We start from the raw sequence: 19,596 nt of genomic DNA on the forward strand, positions 1-19,596 counted from the left end.
TTTAATTTTCCCATCAATGTAGGTATCCCTTCAATTATTAAATGATAAATCCCACCTTCCATTTATATAATGAGTTATTGTTTCAACACTATTCTATACATATATGGTCTCATCTGATCACCACAATACCTCTGTGAGGCACACAGAGTTGAACAGATCCTGAACCCCATTTTTTAAAAAATTTATTTTATTTTATTTATTTATTTTTGGCTGCCTTGGGTCTTCGTTGCAGTGCACGGGCTTCTCACTGCGATGTCCTCTCTTGTTGTGGAGCACAGGCTCCAGGCACGCAGGCTTCAGTAGTTGTGGTGTGCGGGCTCAGTAGTTGTGGCTCGCGGGTTCTAGAGCGCAGGCTCAGTAGTTGTGGTGCATGGGCTTAGTTGCTCCGTGGCATGTGGGATTTTCCCAGACCAGGGATCGAACCCATGTCTCCTGCATTGGCAGGCGGATTCTTAGCCGCTGCGCCACAAGGAAAGTCCCCCTGAACCCCATTTTATAGATGTGAAAACTGAATCTAGGAGAGGCTAAGGGCTGTTTCCAATGTCACATGACCAATAATTTGCAGAGCTAGTTACCAATATCACATGACCAATAATTTGCAGAGCTAGAGCTTTAAGGACCTGTTCCTAGCTCCTAATCCAGTACTGTTTCTGCATCATACTTTTTTAGGTGGTTAAATACATTATTATATAGATGAAATTCAACTGAAATGTTAGTTTTCTTCCCATTCATGTTGAGCCAACATTGATTTTCTATAATTTATTCTTATTGCTGGTGCAGGTTCTGATTTCTTGGAGCACAGGACAAGTCTTTTACTTCTATTTGATATTGTTTTAAGGAAGTAAAGGGAGCTAACGTAATTATTCTTCTATAGTCAAAACTCTCTGTTCCTTCAGAGAATGTTTCTAATGCAAATATTTATTTTTCAGACTTCTCACCTTTTTTTCAATTTCTAGGATAAAATTATCTGTCTTGAATTTGGGTTATAGAGCCATTAATGTTTATAAGGATAAGACATATACACTATTTTCATTTTAAGTGTGCTCATAGTGCAGTATAATAATAACAGCAAATATTTCTCTTGAGCAATGTCTAATGTACTGTTCTAAGAGTTTACATATATTCACTCAATCTTGAAAACCTATGAGTTAGGTACTACTACTTTTCTCTTTATAGATAAGGAAACTGAGACATAGGCTAAAAAAGTTGCCCAGTTTATATATCTAACAACTGACCATGGTAGATTATGAACTCATCAGTCTGGCTCCATAGACTGTGTTCGTAATCATTAGTCATGATCCTTTAGGTCTTTCCACATTCTTGACTTTATAATTCCTAAGCTGTTTATCTGTTTGCACTTCTTGTCAAGTGACTATGTATGCTGAAATTAATGATGTGATAATTCATTGCATATAGGAGAAAGATGTCCGGAAGTGGAAAGAAGAGTTACTAGACCAACGACGTAGGATGATGGAAGAGAAATTACTTCATGCTGAATTTAAACGAGAGGTGCAGTTACAAGCAATTGTTAAAAAAGCACAAGAGGAAGAAGCTAAGGTATAACTTAGGTGCTTTGAACATTGAATTAGTTACTTGAGTACTTTTTCAGTTGTTACACGAGAAGCTAATGTTTATCAAATGTTTATCCTGTGCCAGAATAACAGCATTTTTACATGCTCATTTGATACTTATTATGTGCAATATGTTATTCTTACAATAATCCTGTGAGATATGTATTACTTTTTACAGGTTTATTGAGGTATAATTCACAGACAATAAATAACACATATGTGAAGCATCAATTTGTTGAGTTTTGACATATATATTCCTGAAACCATCAGTACAATGAAAATAATAAACAATTCCATCACCCTCAAAAGTTTCTTATACCTCTTTGTAATTCATTCCTTCCTCCAACTCTGTTACCACGCAATTGCTGATCTGCTTTTTGTCACTATGGATGTTAGCATTTTCCAGAATTTTATATGAATGGAATCATAGAGTATGTACTCTTTCCCCGGCATCTTTCATTCAGCATAGTTATTTTGAATTTTATCCATGCTGTTGTGTATCATTTCCTTTTCATTGCTGAGAAGTATACCATTGTGTAGAAATACCATAGTTTGTTAATCCAGTCACTTGTTGATGGACATTTGTTTTCATTCCAGTTTTTGGCTGTTATAGATATAGCTGCTGTGTAAATTCGTGTACAAATCTTTGTGCAGATGTGTGCTTTCATTTTCTCTGGTAAATACCTGATATTGGCAGAGTCTTATGATAGGTTTAACTTTTAAAGAAACACTTTATATACTCTTACCAGCAGTGGATGAGAGTTCTAGTTAGCCACATTCTCACCAACACTTGACATGGTTACATACTGTAATTCTAACCATTCCATATTAGTCTTTATGTATAGTGTCATGTGGTTTTAATTTGCTTTTTGAACATCTTTTCATGTGTGTATTTCCTATCTGTAGCTCTTATTTGGTACAGTGTTTGTTCAAATATCTTTGTTCATTTTTTAAAGTTAGATTGTTTTGTTATTAGTCACAGTTCTCTTTTTCAGCTTTTTTGAGATATAGTTGACAAATAAAATAGATATTTACATGGTGATTTGATATACATATACATTGTGAAAGGATTTCCCTCATCCAGTTAATTAACATATCCATCACCTCACATATTTATCTTCTGTGTGTGTGTGAACATTTGAGTTCTACCCTGTTAGCTTATTTCAATTATATCAATACAATACAGTGTTATCAACTATAGCTACCATGTTATACATTAGATGCTTAGATTTCATTCATCTTATAATTAAAAGTTTGTCCCCTTTCACCAATCTCTCCCTATTTCTATCTGCCTCCCCCCGGCCTGTGGCAACTACTTTTCTGTTTGCTCGCTCTTTGAGTTTTTTGAATTGAAGTATAGTTGATTTACAATATTGTGTTAGTTTCAGGTGTACAGCATAGTGATTCAGTATTTTTACAGATTATACTCCGTTAAAATTATTACATGATAATGGCTGTAATTCCATGTAATAGCAATATATCCTTATTGCTTATCTATTTTATACATAGTAGTTTGTATGTCTTAATTCTGTACCCCTAATTTGCCCCTCCCTTCTCCCCTCTTCCCTTTGGTTACCACTGGTTTGTTTGTTTTCTATATCTCTGAGTCTGTTTCTGTTTTGCATATATATTCATTTGTATTATTTTTTAGATTCCAATTATAAGTGATATCATACAGTTTCTGTCTTTCTCTGTCTGACTTAACTTCACTAAGCATAACGTTCTCTAGGTCCATCCATGTTGCTGCAAATGGCAGAATTTTGTTCTTTTTTATGGTTGAGTAATAGTCCATTGTGTATATATATATATATATATATATATATATATATCTCACATCTTTTTTATCCATTCATCTGTTGGTGGGCATTTCAGTTGGTTGCATATCTGGACAGAAAATCAATAAGGCAATGATGGTCTTAAATGGTGCAATAGACTAGTTGGACTTAATAGATATCTATAGGACATTATATTCAAAAACAGCAAAATAAACATTCTTTTCACGTGTACATGGAATGTTCTCCAGGATAGATCACATACTAGACCACAAAACAAGTCTCAACAGATTTAAGAGGATAGAAATTATGTCAAGCATTTTTTCCAACCACAATGGTATGAAACTAGAAATCAACTACAGAAAGAAAAATCTGTTTCGATGAGTTGCACTTTTTCTTTTATATTCCAAATATAAGTGATACCATGCAGTATCTTTCTTTCTTTCTCTGGCTTATTTCACTTAGCATAATACCCTCCAGTTTCACCCATGTTGTGGCAAATAGCAGAATTTCTTAGAGGACTTTGTATATTTTAGATATTAATATCTATGTTTTGCAAATATTTTCTCTCAGTCTACGGATTGCCTTTTCATTTTCTTAAAAGTGTCTTTTGAAGTTTTAAAAATTGGAAAGGTCCCATATAGACTTTTTTTTTTCTATACTTTATGTTTTTCTGTACCCTATTTTAAAAAGTTACATAAACTTAAGGTCACTAAGATTTTCCCTTAAATTTTCTCTAGAAGTTTTAAATTTTACAGTGAGGTCTATATTCCATTTTGAGTTAAGTTTTTTATATGGTGTGAGGTAGGGTTGAGGTTCATTTTTTTCATATAATGAAACCCTAAATGTTTCATATAATGAAACATTTTATATAATGTTCCAGTATCAGTTGTTAAAGAGACTATCTTTTGTATAATGAATTGCCTTAGACCTTGTTGAAAAGCAATTGGCTATATATGTGTGGGTCTATTTCTAATTTTCTATTCTGTTACATTTATCTTTATAAATACAACTTTATCTTCATTACTGTACCTTTATAATACGTCATGAAATCAAGTATAAATCCTTAAGTTTTATTTTCTTCTAAAACTACTTTTGCTCTTTTAGGTTCTTTGCATTTCCATGTAATTTATAGGATCAGCTTATGAATTTCTACTCCTCCTGCCCAAAAGAGGCCTGCCTGTATTTTGATTAGAATTGCATTGAATATATACATTAATCTGGGGGAGACTTGTCATCCTAATGATATTGAGTATTCTGAACCATATGTCTGATGGCATATATCTCCATTTATTTTGGTTTGTATATATTTTATGAAATTTACCTGCAGTTCATATTTTTAATGCTCTTGTCAATAGTATCTTGTTTTAAATTTGTTTCTAATTGTTTGCTGCTAACTTATAGAAACACATTTGATTTTAGTGTATTACCTTATATGCTACAACCCTGCTAAACCTACTAGTTCTAGTTTTATTACTTCTTTTCCTGTATGTTTTTCATTTTTAAATCTCCCTTTATTGCATTAACCAGTACTAGCACAGTGTTGATTAATGATGAGAACCAATATCATTGCCGTGCTCCTAATTTTAGGAAGAAAGCGTTCAGTCTTTCACCATTAAGTGTGATATTAGCTGTAGATCTTTCATAGATGTTCTTTATCAGATTGAGGAACTTCCCTTCTATTCCTAGTTACTAAAATTTTTTTACCATGGACTTTGAATTTGGTTACCTGCTTTTTCTGCATTTATTGAGATGATATTATGTGTTTTTTTAAGATCTTAAAATGGTGAATTTCAGTATTTGATTGTCGGATACCGAAGTAACTGCAATTCTGGGATAAAGCTCACATGGTCATGATATAATATCAGTTTTATATTTTGGTGTGCTTCGTTTGCTAAAATTTTAAGAATTTTTGCATCAATGTTTGTGAGGGATTTTGATCTTTTTTTTTCTTTTCTTATAATGTCTTTGTCTGCTTTTGGTAACAGAATATGCTGGCCTCCTAAAGTGACTTGGGAAGGTTTCCATCCTCTTCAGTTTTCTAAAGTAGTTTATGTGGAACTGGTACAATTTCCTCCTTAAATTTTTTGTGGAATTTACCAATGAAGCCGTCTGGGCCTGAGGTTTTCTTTGTGGATGAGTTTTTTAAATAAAAATTCCATTTTTTTATATACATAGGGCTATTCATATTATCTATTTCTCTTGTGTAATTTGTGTCTTTCTAGGAATCTGTCCATTTCCTTAATGACTAACAATATTGAGCATATATTTATGTGCTTATTGGCTATTTGTATATCTTCCTTAGAAAAAAGTCTATTCAAAGTCCATTGCTCATTTTTTTAAATTGGGCTGTTTGTCTTTTTGTTGTTCAGCTGTAAGAGTTCTTTGTATATTCTCAATACTAGTCCTTTATCAGATATATAATTTGCAGATATTTTCTCACACTGTGTAGGTTACCTTTTCACTTTGTTGATAATGTTCTTTGCACAAAAGTTTTTAATGTTGATGAAGTCCAATTTATCTATCTTTTGTTTTATTTTTTGTACTTTTTGTGCTAAGAAATTATTGCGAAATTCAAAGTCATGAAGATTTACCTCCATGTTTTCTTCTAAGAGTTTTATGGTTTTAGCTTTTATATTTAGGTCATAAATACATTTTGAATTAATTTTTATATACAGAATGAGGTAGGGGGTCTGCCTTTATTCTTTTGCAGGTGGATATCATTTGTCCAAGCACTGCTTCTTGACGACACTATTCTTTCCCCAGTGAATGGTCTTGGCACACTTGCTGGAAATCAATTAGCCATAGGTGTACAGGTTTATTTCTCTTCTCTCAGTTCTATTCCACTGGTCTATACGTCTATCCTTATCCTTAAACAAATCACACTGTTTTGATTACCGTAGCACTTCAGTAAGCTTTGAAATCAGGAACTATAGTCCTCCAACTTAGTTCTTTTTCAATGTTGTCTTAGCTGTTTGGGGCAACTTGCAGTTAGGATGAGGATAAGCTTTCCATTTCCCTAAGAAAGTCCATTGGAGTTTTGTTAGGATTGCATTGAATTTTTACCATGCTTTGGGGAGTATTGCCATCTTAATATTAGATTTTCCAATCCATGAACACAGGATATCTTTCCATTTATTTAAATCTTCCTTAATTTCTTTATGGAGTGTTTTCTAATTTTCAGCACACAAGCCTTTCACCTTCTTCTTTAAATTAATTCCTAAGTATTGATTGTACTCTTTTGGAGGTGACTGTAAATGGAATTGTTTTCTTAATTTCATTTTCAGATTGTTTACTGCTAGTGTATAGAAATACAATTGATTTTTATATATTTATCTTATCTCCTGAAACCTTGCTTGAACTTGCTCATTAGTTGTAATAGCTTTTTAGTGGATTCCTTAAGATTTTCTATATTCAAGATCATACCATCTGCAACTAGAGATAGTTTTACTTCTTTACCAATCTGGATGGCTTTGATTTTTTTTGTTGTTGTTGTTGCTTATTGCTCAGGATACAACCTGCAATACAATACTGAATAGAAGTGGTAGGAGCGGACATCCTTGTCTTGTTCCTGATCTTTGGAGTGGGAGGCATTTAGTCTTTCATCATCAAATATGATGTTAGGTATGGGGTTTTCATAGATACACTTCAAAGACTGAGGAAGTTCCTTTTTACTTCTAGTTTGTTGAGTGTTTTTATCATGAAGGGGTATTGGATTTTGTCAAATCCTTTTTCTCCATCTATTGCAAGAATAATGTGGTTTTGTCCTTTGTTCTTTTGATATTTGCTGTGTTACATTAATTGCATTTCATATATTTTATATATTTGTCTAATTTTTTAGTTGTTTAAGGTGGGAGGGTGCATCTGGACCCTCTTACTCCATCATAGCTGGAAGTGGAAATTCTGAACTATGTATTATTTTTATATTTTAGAGGAGCAGTCTGAAGGCAGATTGTTGATGGTCACACAGTCGGAATTAAAATCCTGATGTTTGTGGTTCCAAAGCCTATGCTTTTACCACTGTTCTTATTATTGATTTAGTATTTTCATTTTGTGGTCTTTTTTAATATGACTTGTATGAATTTTGATCTGTCTAATTGCCTAATATATTTACTTTCATTATAATCTCATTAAACCAAAGTGGCTCCTATAAACATATTAACCCAAACTATAGTTTAAATAATTTCCGTCAAGGTAAGTGGTTGACTGCTGGTTGTTTTTACATAAAGATATCAGCTACCATTTTCAGTTTTAAAAATTCTTAATAATCCAGGTTCACTGAGTTAACAGTCTGTACTAAGATTTTTGCTGATATGAAATTCTGCTTTAAAACCCTGCTACCAACTGCTGCCCTGTTGGTTCTCTTAATTTTCATTGCTTTCTCTTCGATAATCTCTGAAACCCTCTTTTGAAATGTATTATATCTACAAAGAAAATAAAAATAGACAATCTAGTTTTTGCTTGTTCTCTCATTCATTTAAATATTTTATGAATGAATTGTTCTTAGTATAATTACATAAATATCTTAAAAGTTTGTGTGAAACATTGCCGATTACTTTCATCCCCAGACATTTTAATCTATGAGACAAAACCTCCTCCTACCTTTGGTTTTATCACGTGCCAATATTTCCCAGTCTTGCCTGATTATAACAGTAATATGAGTTGTTAAAAAGAGAGATTTCCAAGCTTTGCAGGTTTTTTTCAGTAATGCTAGAGTGGCCCCTGAGGAGCTTTATTTTTTTATAAGCCCCCCAGGTGATTTTTATGATCAGGAAATTTGGTTCCACATATGTCAAACAGTTGCTCCTTCTTCAAAAGTAATTTTTCATCATAATAGTGAGGACTGAAGTCTCTGGAGTTAGATAAATTTGGATTCAGGTCCTGACTCTACCACATAGTAGCTGAATGGTCTTGAGTGTTATTTTAGCCTCTCAGCCTATTTGTTGATCTGTAAAATAGGAATAATCTTACCTACATCTCAAAGAATTGCTGAAAGGATTAAATTAGGTTGTGCGTATTGTGAAGCAGTTAATGCCATCCTTGGTATGCTGTAAATACTCTGTAAAATATTACAGTTTCATAGAATGCCACATCCTATTTGTGTTCCACTTCCTAACTTTTCCTTAAGTCCCTAATGCATTTCTGTTGTTTTATTACTAATCCAGAAGTTCTAATAATCCAGTGATTTAAAATATACTTAAGTTCCACTAGAACTTAAGAATATGTCCTTGAGACATACCAAATATATTTATTTCAGTCCTGTGTAAGATATTTTTTCCACATATACTTTTTTTGTGAGTTCTTGGCATAAATTGTCTTCTCAAATGTCTTAGTTCTTTCTTGGAGACACAGATGATTGAAAATAAGTGATCTACTATTTAGTTGTTAGTGATTATTATTACAGGCAGAGTTATTCAGCACACGATTTTATCATTTATTTAATAGTATAAAATGGCTTTTATTTTCAGTTTCTTAATGGTCTCATTGATAGCTTTTCAGATGCAATGTGTCTACTCATAATTACAGGGTTTTGGGGATTTTTTTTGAGGAAAAGACATCTTTTTCCTTATTTATGGCAGTAGCCTTTTCCTTGTGCTGTGTCCTCTTGCCTGCTTTTAAAATTTGCTTCATCAGTTATCTTCTTGTGCCTGCTCCTTTGCTTTCTTCCTCTAGACTGACTACTTCCACCTGTTCTATAGATTACCTACTCTTTCCTTTTGGAAATCACTAGATTCCTAGAAAGAGCTGTCTGTGCTCATTTCCACTACCTCATCACTCCTGTCTTCTTGAATTCCTTATGACACCATTTTTCCTCTATGCTATACTGTACTTTCCTTTCAGAATGTTACTCCGTTATCACTATGTTTAAAAGCCTTTTCTGGATCTGTTCATTATCAACACTGTTATGTATTTTTTTCTAGAACACTTTCTTCTGCGCTATCTTGGTTTTCCTTCTGCTTTCCTAACCAGTGCTTTACTATCTTCCCTTTTTCTTTTGCTGCTTAAATGTTACTGCCTTCAGTCCACTTCATTTATTCCTTTCCTTGAATATCACAATCATTCTCCTTGCTTCAGCTGTCCTCTCTGTAGTGACTCCTAGATCTGCATTTTAACCCCACCCTCTCAATGAAGCTCTAGACTCAGTTACCTATTGCTTGATGATTGTATCCAGTGAAACTCATCAGGTCACCACCCCTGTATCCCAAATCATTTGCCTTTCCTGAAATTCATATTTCAGATGAATGGTATCATTAGTCTCCCATTAATCTAGACTTGGAAAGCTTGTGATCATTTATCAATATTTGCAGTTGTTATTCTTGCCTTTTGTCCCTACTCCCTTCAAATTAATCTTTCTTAAGGGCATTATTGTATTACCTCTCAACTTAAAAACCTTTAGGGACTTTCTCTTGTCTTTCTTAGTATAAATGCATTACTCTAGCTTTCTTTAATACTGTTTTATATGTAGAATAGTGGCCATATTGTTATGAAAATGGTTTATTCTCATTTTAAAGAATTCAAGCAATATGTAGTAAAGGAAACTCAAAATCCCACCCTCAGAAATAGCTACCATTGACATTATAAATACTCTTCCAGAAATCTCCTTAGAATAATGTTCAGATTGAATGAATAGATAACTTTATAAAATAGAATTATACTATCAGGCTTCCCTGGTGGCGCAGTGGTTGAGAGTCTGCCTGCCAATGCAGGGGACACGGGTTTGAGTCCTGGTCTGGGAAGATCCCACATGCCGCAGAGCAGCTAGGCCCGTGGGCCACAACTGCTGAGCCTGCGGGTCTGGAGCCTGTGCTCCACAACAAGAGAGGCCGCGACAGTGAAGGGCCTGCACACCGCGATGAAAAATGGCCCCCGCTTGCCGCAACTAGAGAAAGCCCTCACACAGAAACGAAGACCCAACACAGCCAAAAAAATTAATTAATTAATTAATTAATTAATTTTAAAAAAAAGAATTATACTATCCATGGTACTTCTTAATAAGAAGTATTCATTTCTATTTTAGTTCCATTTTAAGAGAATGAAGTGACGTGGAAGTAAAATTGAGAGACTTATTGAATTTGTAATAAATGTTTGTTTATCACAAGATCTCCTCCCAACAATTTTCATAGTTTCATTATTTTTACATTGTTAAGGTTTATAACATTTACATTTTGCTCTGAAACTATAAATTCCACAGTTTAGTTTTCCTTCTGTGTATGAATGGATGCACAGCTTGCCTAATCCTCCATTCATGAGTTCTTTGTTTTGACCTGGTTGGCTGGATTTTATTAACAAGTAATTTTTTCAAGAAGAGGTTATTGTGCTCTATTCCTTGAGTTCTTAGGTATCAAAGGCCTGTGGCATTTCTGAGTACATCTTGGCTAGAGATCAGATTCATGGTTCAGAATATCTTTCCTTCAAAGTTTTGTAGGCATTATTCCATGTTTTTCTAGCATTAACTAATTCTGTGGAGAAGCCTGAGGCCAGACAGATTTTTTCTCCCTCTTTCTCATAGATGACTTGCATTTACTGCCTGGAAGCTTAAAAAATTTGTGCTTGTTCCTTAATGTTTTGTGATTTAATAAGGATATTCTTGGTGTTGATCTTCTGAATAAATTCTTCATGAAATAAAGTGGGCTTTCTCAATTTTCAGTATTTCTTTTTTTCAGGGAAAATTTTCTGTATTATATACTGGAATATTTTGTCTTTCTTAACTTTACAGATATTATTCTTACATTAGATCATCTTAACTTGTTCTCCATTGTTCAAAAGTTATTACTTACACATAAATTTTCATTTTAAAGTCCATATTAACTGTGATTATAACAAGCCTTTCCTCTGTTAGTGATTCGACTTTTTACCATCTTTGCTCTGTTTCATGCTTTTTCTAATTTAATTAATTCTGTGATTGTGTTACTTTGGCCTAAGTTTCCTTAACTCTCTAGTCTTCCTTTATTTTATCATGTCATTTTATCATCTTTTTTGCACCTTTAAATTCAGGTTCGTGTTGACTTCTTTTTACATTACAAAGTTTGCCTAGGAGATATTCTGCTGTTTCTTTGGTTATGTTTTCTTCCAGTTAATTTCCAGGAAATGTCTTATTTTTTTACTTACTTACAGTTTGATTGAGATATCACCGACATATCAAAATTGTATATATTAAGGTGTACAACTTGATTTTTTTTTGTTTTTTCAGTACACGGGCCTCTCACTGTTGTGGCCTCTCCCGTTGCGGAGCACAGGCTCCAGACGCGCAGGCTCAGCGGCCATGAATCATAGGCCTAGCTGCTCTGTGGCATATGGGATCTTCCCGGACCAGGGCATGAACCCGTGTCCCCTGCATCGGCAGGCGGACTCTCAACCACTGCGCCACCAGGGAAGCCCACACTTGATATTTTGATATACATATACATTGTGGGATGATCACTACAATCCAACTAATTAAAATATCTGTTACCTCTACTTAGTTACTGTGTGTGTGTGCGTGCACACACATTAAGAAGATTTCAGATCTATCTTCTTAGCAAATTTCAAGTATATATATAGTACAGTACTATTAACTATTATCACCATGCTGTACATTACGTCTCCAGACATATTCAACTAGCATAACTAAAATTTTGTAGCATTTGACCAACATCACAGATTGTATTTTTTATGCTGCTTTTGCACATTCTTCCCTCTGAATTTTATTTTATTTATTTTGTCTGGAGCATTAGGTCTCATTTCCTTTTCTTTCATCTTGATTATGTTTAACATGTGACCCTTGATACATTATGATTAATTTTCCTTGAGCATACCTGTTTGTCTTATACTTTCAGTATACCTTGAGAAATGATAATATTGTTAATTTACTTATGAAAGTAGTTACATGGGATGGAGTTTGGGAAATCTTTGCTAGAACTGTATTCAAACTTTCTTGTTTCAGTTTGTAACATATCTAGTGATAGATTTTATTTCATCCAACATGGATTCCTGGAGTCTATACTTCTTTCAGAGAGAGTAAGCTTCAGAGTTTGTTTACTTCCCAATTTCACTCTACCTTTTTCACTGTGGCATGTCTTCCTTCTGGCTTTCAAGAATGAGAAATTTGACCCCAACAGACATTTTCCAGTTTTTTATCATTAACTGTACTTTACTCATAAAAACTTTACTCTCCTTTACCATTGATCTATATTTCTGTTTTTGTGCCAGTACCATACTGCCTTGATTACTGTAGCTTTGTGGTATAGTTTGAAGTCGGGGGAGCCTGATTCCTCCAACTTCATTTTTCTTTCTCAAGATTGCTTTGGATATTTGGTGTCTTCCACGTTTCCATATGAACTGTAAATATTTTTGTTCTAATTCTTTGAAGAATGCCATTGGTAGTTTGATAGGGATTGCATTGAATCTGTAAATTACCTTGGGTAGTATATTCATTTTCACAATATTGATTCTTCCAGTCCGAGAACATGGTATATTCCTCCATCTGTTTATGTCATCTGTGATTCCTTTCATCAGTGTTTTATAGTTTTATGAGTACAAGTCTTTCGCCTCCTCAGGCACATTTATTCCTGGGTATTTTATTCCTTTTGTTGCAGTGGTAAATGGGAGTGTTTCATAAATTGCTCTTTCTGATTTTTCGTTGTTGCTGTATAGGAATGCCAGAGATTTCTGTGCATTAATTTTGTATCCTGCAACCTCATCAAATTCATTGATTAGTTCTAGTAGTTTTCTGGTGGCATCTTTAGGATTTTCTATTTACAGTGTCATGTCATTGGCAAACAGTAACAGTTTTACTTCTTCTTTTCCAATTTGTATTCCTTTTATTTCTTTTTCTTCTCTGATTGCTGTGGCTAGGACTTCCAAAACTATGATGAATAAGAGTGGTGAGAGTGGACATCCTTGTCTTGTTCCTAATCTTAGTGGAAATTATTTCAGTTTTTCACCATTGAGTATGATGCTTGCTGTGGTTTTGTCATAAACGGCCTTTATTATGTTGAGGTAGGTTCTCTCTATGCCCATTTTCTGGAGAGTTTTTATCATAAATCGGTGTTGAATTTTGTCAAAAGCTTTTTCTGCATCTATTGAGATGATCATATGGTTTTTATTCCTTAATTTGTTAATCTGGTGTATCACATTGATTGATTTGCATATATTGAAGAATCCTTGCCTCCCTGGGATAAATCCCCCTTGATCATGGTGTATGATTCTTTTAATGTGCTGTTGGATTCTGTTTGCTAGTATTTTGTTGAGGATTCTGCATCTATGTTCATCAGTGACATTGGTTTGTAATTTTATTTTTTGTGATAATCTTTTTCTGGTTTTGGTATCAGGGTGATGGTGGCTTCATAGAATGAATTTGGGAGTGTTTCTCCCTCTGCAGTATTTTGGAAGAGTTTGAGAAGAATGGGTGTTAGCTCTTCTCTAAATGTTTGATAGAATTTGCCTGTGAAGCCATCTGGTCCTGGACTTTTGTTTCTTGGAAGATTTTTTTTTTTTGCGGTACACGGGCCTCTCACTGTTGTGGCCTCTCCCGTTGCGGAGCACAGGCTCCGGACGTGCAGGCTCAGTGGCCATGGCTCACTGGCCCAGCTGCTCTGCGGCATGTGGGATCTTCCCGGACCGAGCACAAACCCGTGTCCCCTGCATCGGCAGGCGGACTCTCAACCACAGCGCCACCAGGGAAGCCCTTGGAAGATTTTTAATTATGGCTTCAATTTCATTACTTGTGTTGGGTCTGTTTATATTTTCTAATTCTTCCTGGTTCAGTCTTGGAAAGTTTTACCTTTCCAACAATTTGTTCATTTTCTTGTGATTGTCCATTTTATTGGCCTATAGTTGTTTGTCGTAGTATCTTATAATCCTTTGTGTTTCTGTGGTGTCAGTTGTGATTTCTCCTTTTTCATTTCTAATTTTATTGATTTGAGTCCTCTCCCTTTTTTTCTTGATGAGTCTGGCTAAGGGTTTATCAATTTTGTTTATCTTCTCAAAGAACCAGCTTTTAGTTTTATTGATCTTTGCTATTGTTTTCTTTGTTTCTATTTCATTTAATTATGTTGGTGGGAGTGTAAATTGATATAACCACTATGGAAAATGGTGTGGAGATGTGTTAAAAAAACTAAAAATAGAACTACCATATGACCCAGCAATTCCACTACTGAGCATATACCCTAAGAAAACCATAATTCAAAAAGAGTCATGTACCACAGTGTTCATTGCAGTACTATTTACAATAGCCAGGACATGGAACCAACCTAAATGTCCATCGACAGATGAATGGATAAAGAAGACGTGACACATACAATAGAGTATTACTCAGCCATAAAAAAAATGAAATCGAGTTATTTGTAGTGAGGTGGATGGACCTAGAGTCATACAGAGTGAAGTCAGTCAGAAAGAGAAAAACAAGTACTGTATGCTAACACATATATATGGAATCTAAAAAAAAAAATGGTACTGATGAACCTAGTTGCAGGGCAGGAATAAAGAGGTAGACATAGGGAATGGACTTGAGGACATAGGGTGGGAGGGCAAAGCTGGGGCAAAGTGAGAGTAGCATCAGCATATATACACTACTGCATGTAAAACAGTTGGCTGGTGGGAAGCAGCAGCATAGCACAGGGAGATCGGCTCGGTGTTTTGTGATGATCTAGGGGGGTGGGTTAGGGAGGATGGGATGGAGGCTCAAGAGGAAGGGGATATGGGGACATGTGTATGCGTATGACTGATTCACTTCGTGGTGCCACAGAAACTAACACAGTATTGTGAAGCAATTATACTCCAATAAAGATCTATTAAAAAAAACTGTAATCTCTAGCAAAACTTGACTGTTCAGACTCAATATATGTGAAGTTGAGGATGAGGTATATAGTTTAATATCTTGTACCTAATTGTCACTTATTTGGTGTATGTTGAAGAAAAATGATTTGTTTGTTTACTTTAAGTTTTGTCATCTCATACTCATTAGAATAATGTACATACCTATTAAAATTAATGTAACTTGTATAATGTCAAATCACAATGATATTAAGTAACTATAAAATGGTTTCTATAAAAATCTTAATTTGTCTCTTAAAAACATTTCAGTGGAGGCCTAAATAGACATTTCTCCAAAGAAGACAATATAAATGGCTAACAGGCACATGAAAAGTTGCTCACCATCACTAATTATTAGAGAAATGTAAGTCAAAACTACAATGAGGTACCATCCTACACTGGTCATAATGGCCATCATTAAAAAGTCTACAAATAACAAATGCTGGAGAGGGTGTGGAAGGAAGGGAACCCTCCTACAAAATTGGTGACCATGTAAATTGGTACAGCCACTATGGGGAACAGTATGGAGGTTCCTCAGAAAACTAAAAATAGAGTTGCCATATGATATAGCAATTCCACTCCTGGACATATATCTGGACAGAACTATAATTCAAAAAGATACATGCACCCCTATGTTCATAGCAGCACTATTTACAGTATCCAAGACATGGAAACAACCTAAATGTCCATTGACAGATGAATGGATAAAGAAGATCTAAATATATACAATGGAATATTACTCAGCCATAAAAAGAATGAAATAATACCATTTGCATCTACGTGAATGGACCTAGAGATTATCACATTAAGTGAAGTAAGAAAGAGATGACAAATACCATATGATATCATTATTCGTAGAATCTAAGCTATGACACAAATGAACTTATCTATGAAACAGAATCAGACTCACAGACATAGAGAACAGACTTGTGGTCGCCAAGGGGGAGGGTTGGATTGGGAATTTGGGACTAGCAGATGCAAACTATTGATATTATATATAGAATGGATAAACAACAAGATCATATTGTATGGCACAGGGAATTATATTCAATATCCTGTAATAAACTATAATGGAAAAGAATATATGTATATGTATAACTGAATCACTTTGCTGTACACTGAAACTAACATAACATTATAAATCAACTGTGCTTCAATAAAAAAAATATATTTCAATGGCAGACCTTTACTCTAAATCAGGGGTCCCCAACTCCCGGGCCGTGGACCGTTAGCAGTCCTGTGGTCTGTTAGGAACCAGGCCACACAGCAGGAGGTGAGTGGCGGCCAACCAAGCGGCTTCATCTGCTGCTCCACATCACTTCCCTTACCACCTGAACAGCGCTTGCATTACCGCCTGTACCATCACTCGCATTAATGCCTGAACCATCCTCTCACCACCCCTGTCTGTGGAAAAACTGTCTTCCGCGAAACCAGTCCTTGGTGCCAAAAAGGTTGGGGACCACTTCTCTAAATCACTTCTTACTGCGGCCTATGGGTTTGTTATGTACACTGGATTATTATCCATTTGGGGGATAAGTATTGAAAGAAAAGACTATAAGTCGTTCATTTTTTGGTCTATGCCTTAAAACTGGTTTGTATTATTATATAAAGACTGTTAAGTTTCATATTTTTGTGATGTGCCTTAGAATTAACCTGATTTGAAACTCACTTTCTCTTTTTTTTTTATTGCAGGTAAACGAAATTGCCTTTATAAATACCCTCGAAGCCCAGAACAAACGCCATGATGTTTTATCAAAATTGAAGGAATATGAGCAGAGGCTTAATGAGTTACAGGAAGAGCGTCAGCGAAGACAGGAAGAAAAGCAAGCACGTGATGAAGCTGTTCAGGTAGAATTTTATTCAGCAAGCATTTATTGAGCACCAGCCATTTCTAGGCTCTGAGCCAGGTGCTGAGGATACAAAAAGGAGTAAGACCAAGTCTGTGTTCCCAAGGATGCATGGTTTAGTGTAGCACGGTTTGGAAATGGGAAGTCTGATTGCCAAGGCAGTGTGTACTCCTTCAGAAAGGGTATCAGTGTTTTTGTCAATTTGAATCTCTAGTCTCAACTAGATGAAGGACTAAATTGCTCTGGACAGATTATTATCTATTCTTTTCTAATTGGGTTGGGCAAGAATATGTTCCTTTCTTCCCTTACAAATGGATTGTGTTTGAACCAATGTATATAGCCTTAGTAACTGGGCAATCTTTATGTTTATGACAAGGAGCACCTGTCATATATTGGGCAGTGTCATCAGGTACTTTAACCTCTGTAGCATACCCTAAGTTAGCTACCATTTTCAGGATGGGAAGAAGACTTAACACATAAACTTTAGTGATGGTTTTAAACTATTTAAATCTTCCTCAAGATCAAATATGGATGCAGACATACTTTATCTATTATGACTAATATTTATTTGTTTATTCATTCAGTCATCGTTTATTGAATTACTGCTATAATCTGTGTGCTGTGCTTTGCTCAAGGACATGAAAAAGATATATCCTTGATCTCAATGGGAAGACATATATGTAAACAAATCTTAACCCGTAGGATTAGTATAACAGTAAAGACGTTTTTGGAAGCACAAAGGAGAACCTGTTACTCAAATTGAGAGTGCCAAAGACGTGAGAACATCAGGAAAAGCTTCCTGGAGGAGGCGGTGCCTCAACTAAGTTTTGAAAACTGAGACAGTCGTAAATGGTGCAAAGTAGGCATTCTATGCAGGAGATGAGTGAGTATGGCATGTAGAGTTAGGGACCTGACCATGAAGAGCTTTGTTGTTATGTTAAAAGCTAGGGATGTTATTAATGTTTCATGCTTCTTCATGTCACTGGTAATTTTAGGAAATTAAAATATTACAGTTTTCAAGTTTATTGGTTACTTTATGCTCTTTTTGTACACTAGCAAGCAGTCCCATATTCACCCCAATCTCTATTTGATTTGAGTTCAAGGTCTCATTTTAATCTGAGTGTCAAGCTAACTTATGTTTAAAAATACAGGATACTACTTTTAGAGAAACTTTAGCTTTTCCTCTCAAAGGAACAGTAAAAAATTCATTTTTATCATTTAAAAGTTAATTACTCATTAACTAACATTCTTAAATAAGTAAATGAAATAGGATATTTGAATTTTTAATTTGAGCCATCCCTTCAGCTTTATTGCTCTTTCTTTTTCTGCATCAAACCAATTTATAAAAATAATTATTTTTTTATACGCCAATAAAGATGTTAAAAAAAATTATTATTTTGAAAATTGTGTATTACTTTTGAGCAACCATTAGGCATTAATAATTCAGAAATAAATGAGATATGATCTTTGCCTTTATGGCAAATAATACAACATAGTGTGAAAGTGTAATAGAAACCTGTACTGTATAGGTTACAGTGGTATCACAGAGTAGGGAATAATTAGCTCTCTTGGTGGGAGGGGAATGTCAGGGAAAGTTCAGTGGAAGAGGTAACTTCTTAACTGGATTTTGGGGGGAAATATATGAGTAATATTGTATATTTTTGAGTAGACATCTTTAGTTACTTTTTCTGCATTTATTTTGCAGATTTGAAGATTTGAAATATAACAGTTATCTTCTGTTTAAAAATGACGACTCTTGTTTTATAATTTGGAACATTTATTAAGACGTAAAGGAAAGCAGTTATTTTCTGAAAGTAGTAAGGAATCTTCTGAACTCACTAACACTTAAAATTTTTTTTGACTACTCAGACTTATTTTTATCTTTAAAAATGTAGAAATTTCCTATGGATTTAATTTTCAGTGAAAAATTTAAAATGTATGTACATAAGTTTAATCGAGATGACTGATACTAGAAAAATTCATTGGTAATATATAACATATATATAAAATTTAAAAATTTTTTAAATATGTAGTCATTACTATATGTGCAAGGAGATAATGCCAAACATTCTGTAAATACAATAATAGTAAGATATTGACTTAATAAAGAATTCAGAGGCCCTCCATCTGCTTTACTTTTATTCTTGAAACATTCACATAAATGTTAAATTGTTAAAGGCAATTGTGATTCTTGTTTTTTGTAAGTGAAATACTAAGTTAATGCTGCCGTCATATATTCTCAATTTCCCTTTTTTGCCATATAAATTATTGATGGATTAGTTTTAAGCCCAGTTTTCTTAGATATTCTGCCTTGTCCTCTTGCCCTAATCTTCTGATTTGTAGGCGTAAAGGGCGGGGTTGCAAAATCCTTTCTTAGGCTGCCATAAACACATCGTTGACTGTGAAACAAGGTACATGGGAGTCTGAGAGGTTTCAGAAGGGTTGAGAGTTAGATATCTTTACAGTTCATTTGCTGTAGGTTTATGCTTTTTATTTGTGAGTATATAGATTTATAATGAATATTATAAAGTTACGCTTCATTTGTTTAATAGATATTTATCGAACTCCTTCCCTGTACAAGATGCTTTTGTGGGGTACAAAGTTTCCTATCTT

General features: G+C 34.4%; 1 protein-coding gene across 6 annotated transcripts in view; it reads left to right on the plus strand.

Moving 5' to 3' along the window:
- Positions 1-19,596, plus strand: part of SCAPER (S-phase cyclin A associated protein in the ER) — a 492,749-nt gene that overhangs the window by 165,102 nt on the left and 308,051 nt on the right. For all 6 annotated transcript variants that reach the window (XM_067754830.1, XM_067754870.1, XM_067754881.1 and 3 more), the window contains exons 15-16: positions 1,417-1,557; positions 16,829-16,984. In XM_067754830.1, the coding sequence (XP_067610931.1) occupies positions 1,417-1,557; positions 16,829-16,984 (297 nt within the window). The remainder of the gene's footprint in view (positions 1-1,416; positions 1,558-16,828; positions 16,985-19,596) is intronic.

Source organism: Pseudorca crassidens, chromosome 1, assembly GCF_039906515.1.
Source record: "Pseudorca crassidens isolate mPseCra1 chromosome 1, mPseCra1.hap1, whole genome shotgun sequence".
In the NCBI taxonomy this organism is placed as follows: domain Eukaryota; kingdom Metazoa; phylum Chordata; class Mammalia; order Artiodactyla; family Delphinidae; genus Pseudorca; species Pseudorca crassidens.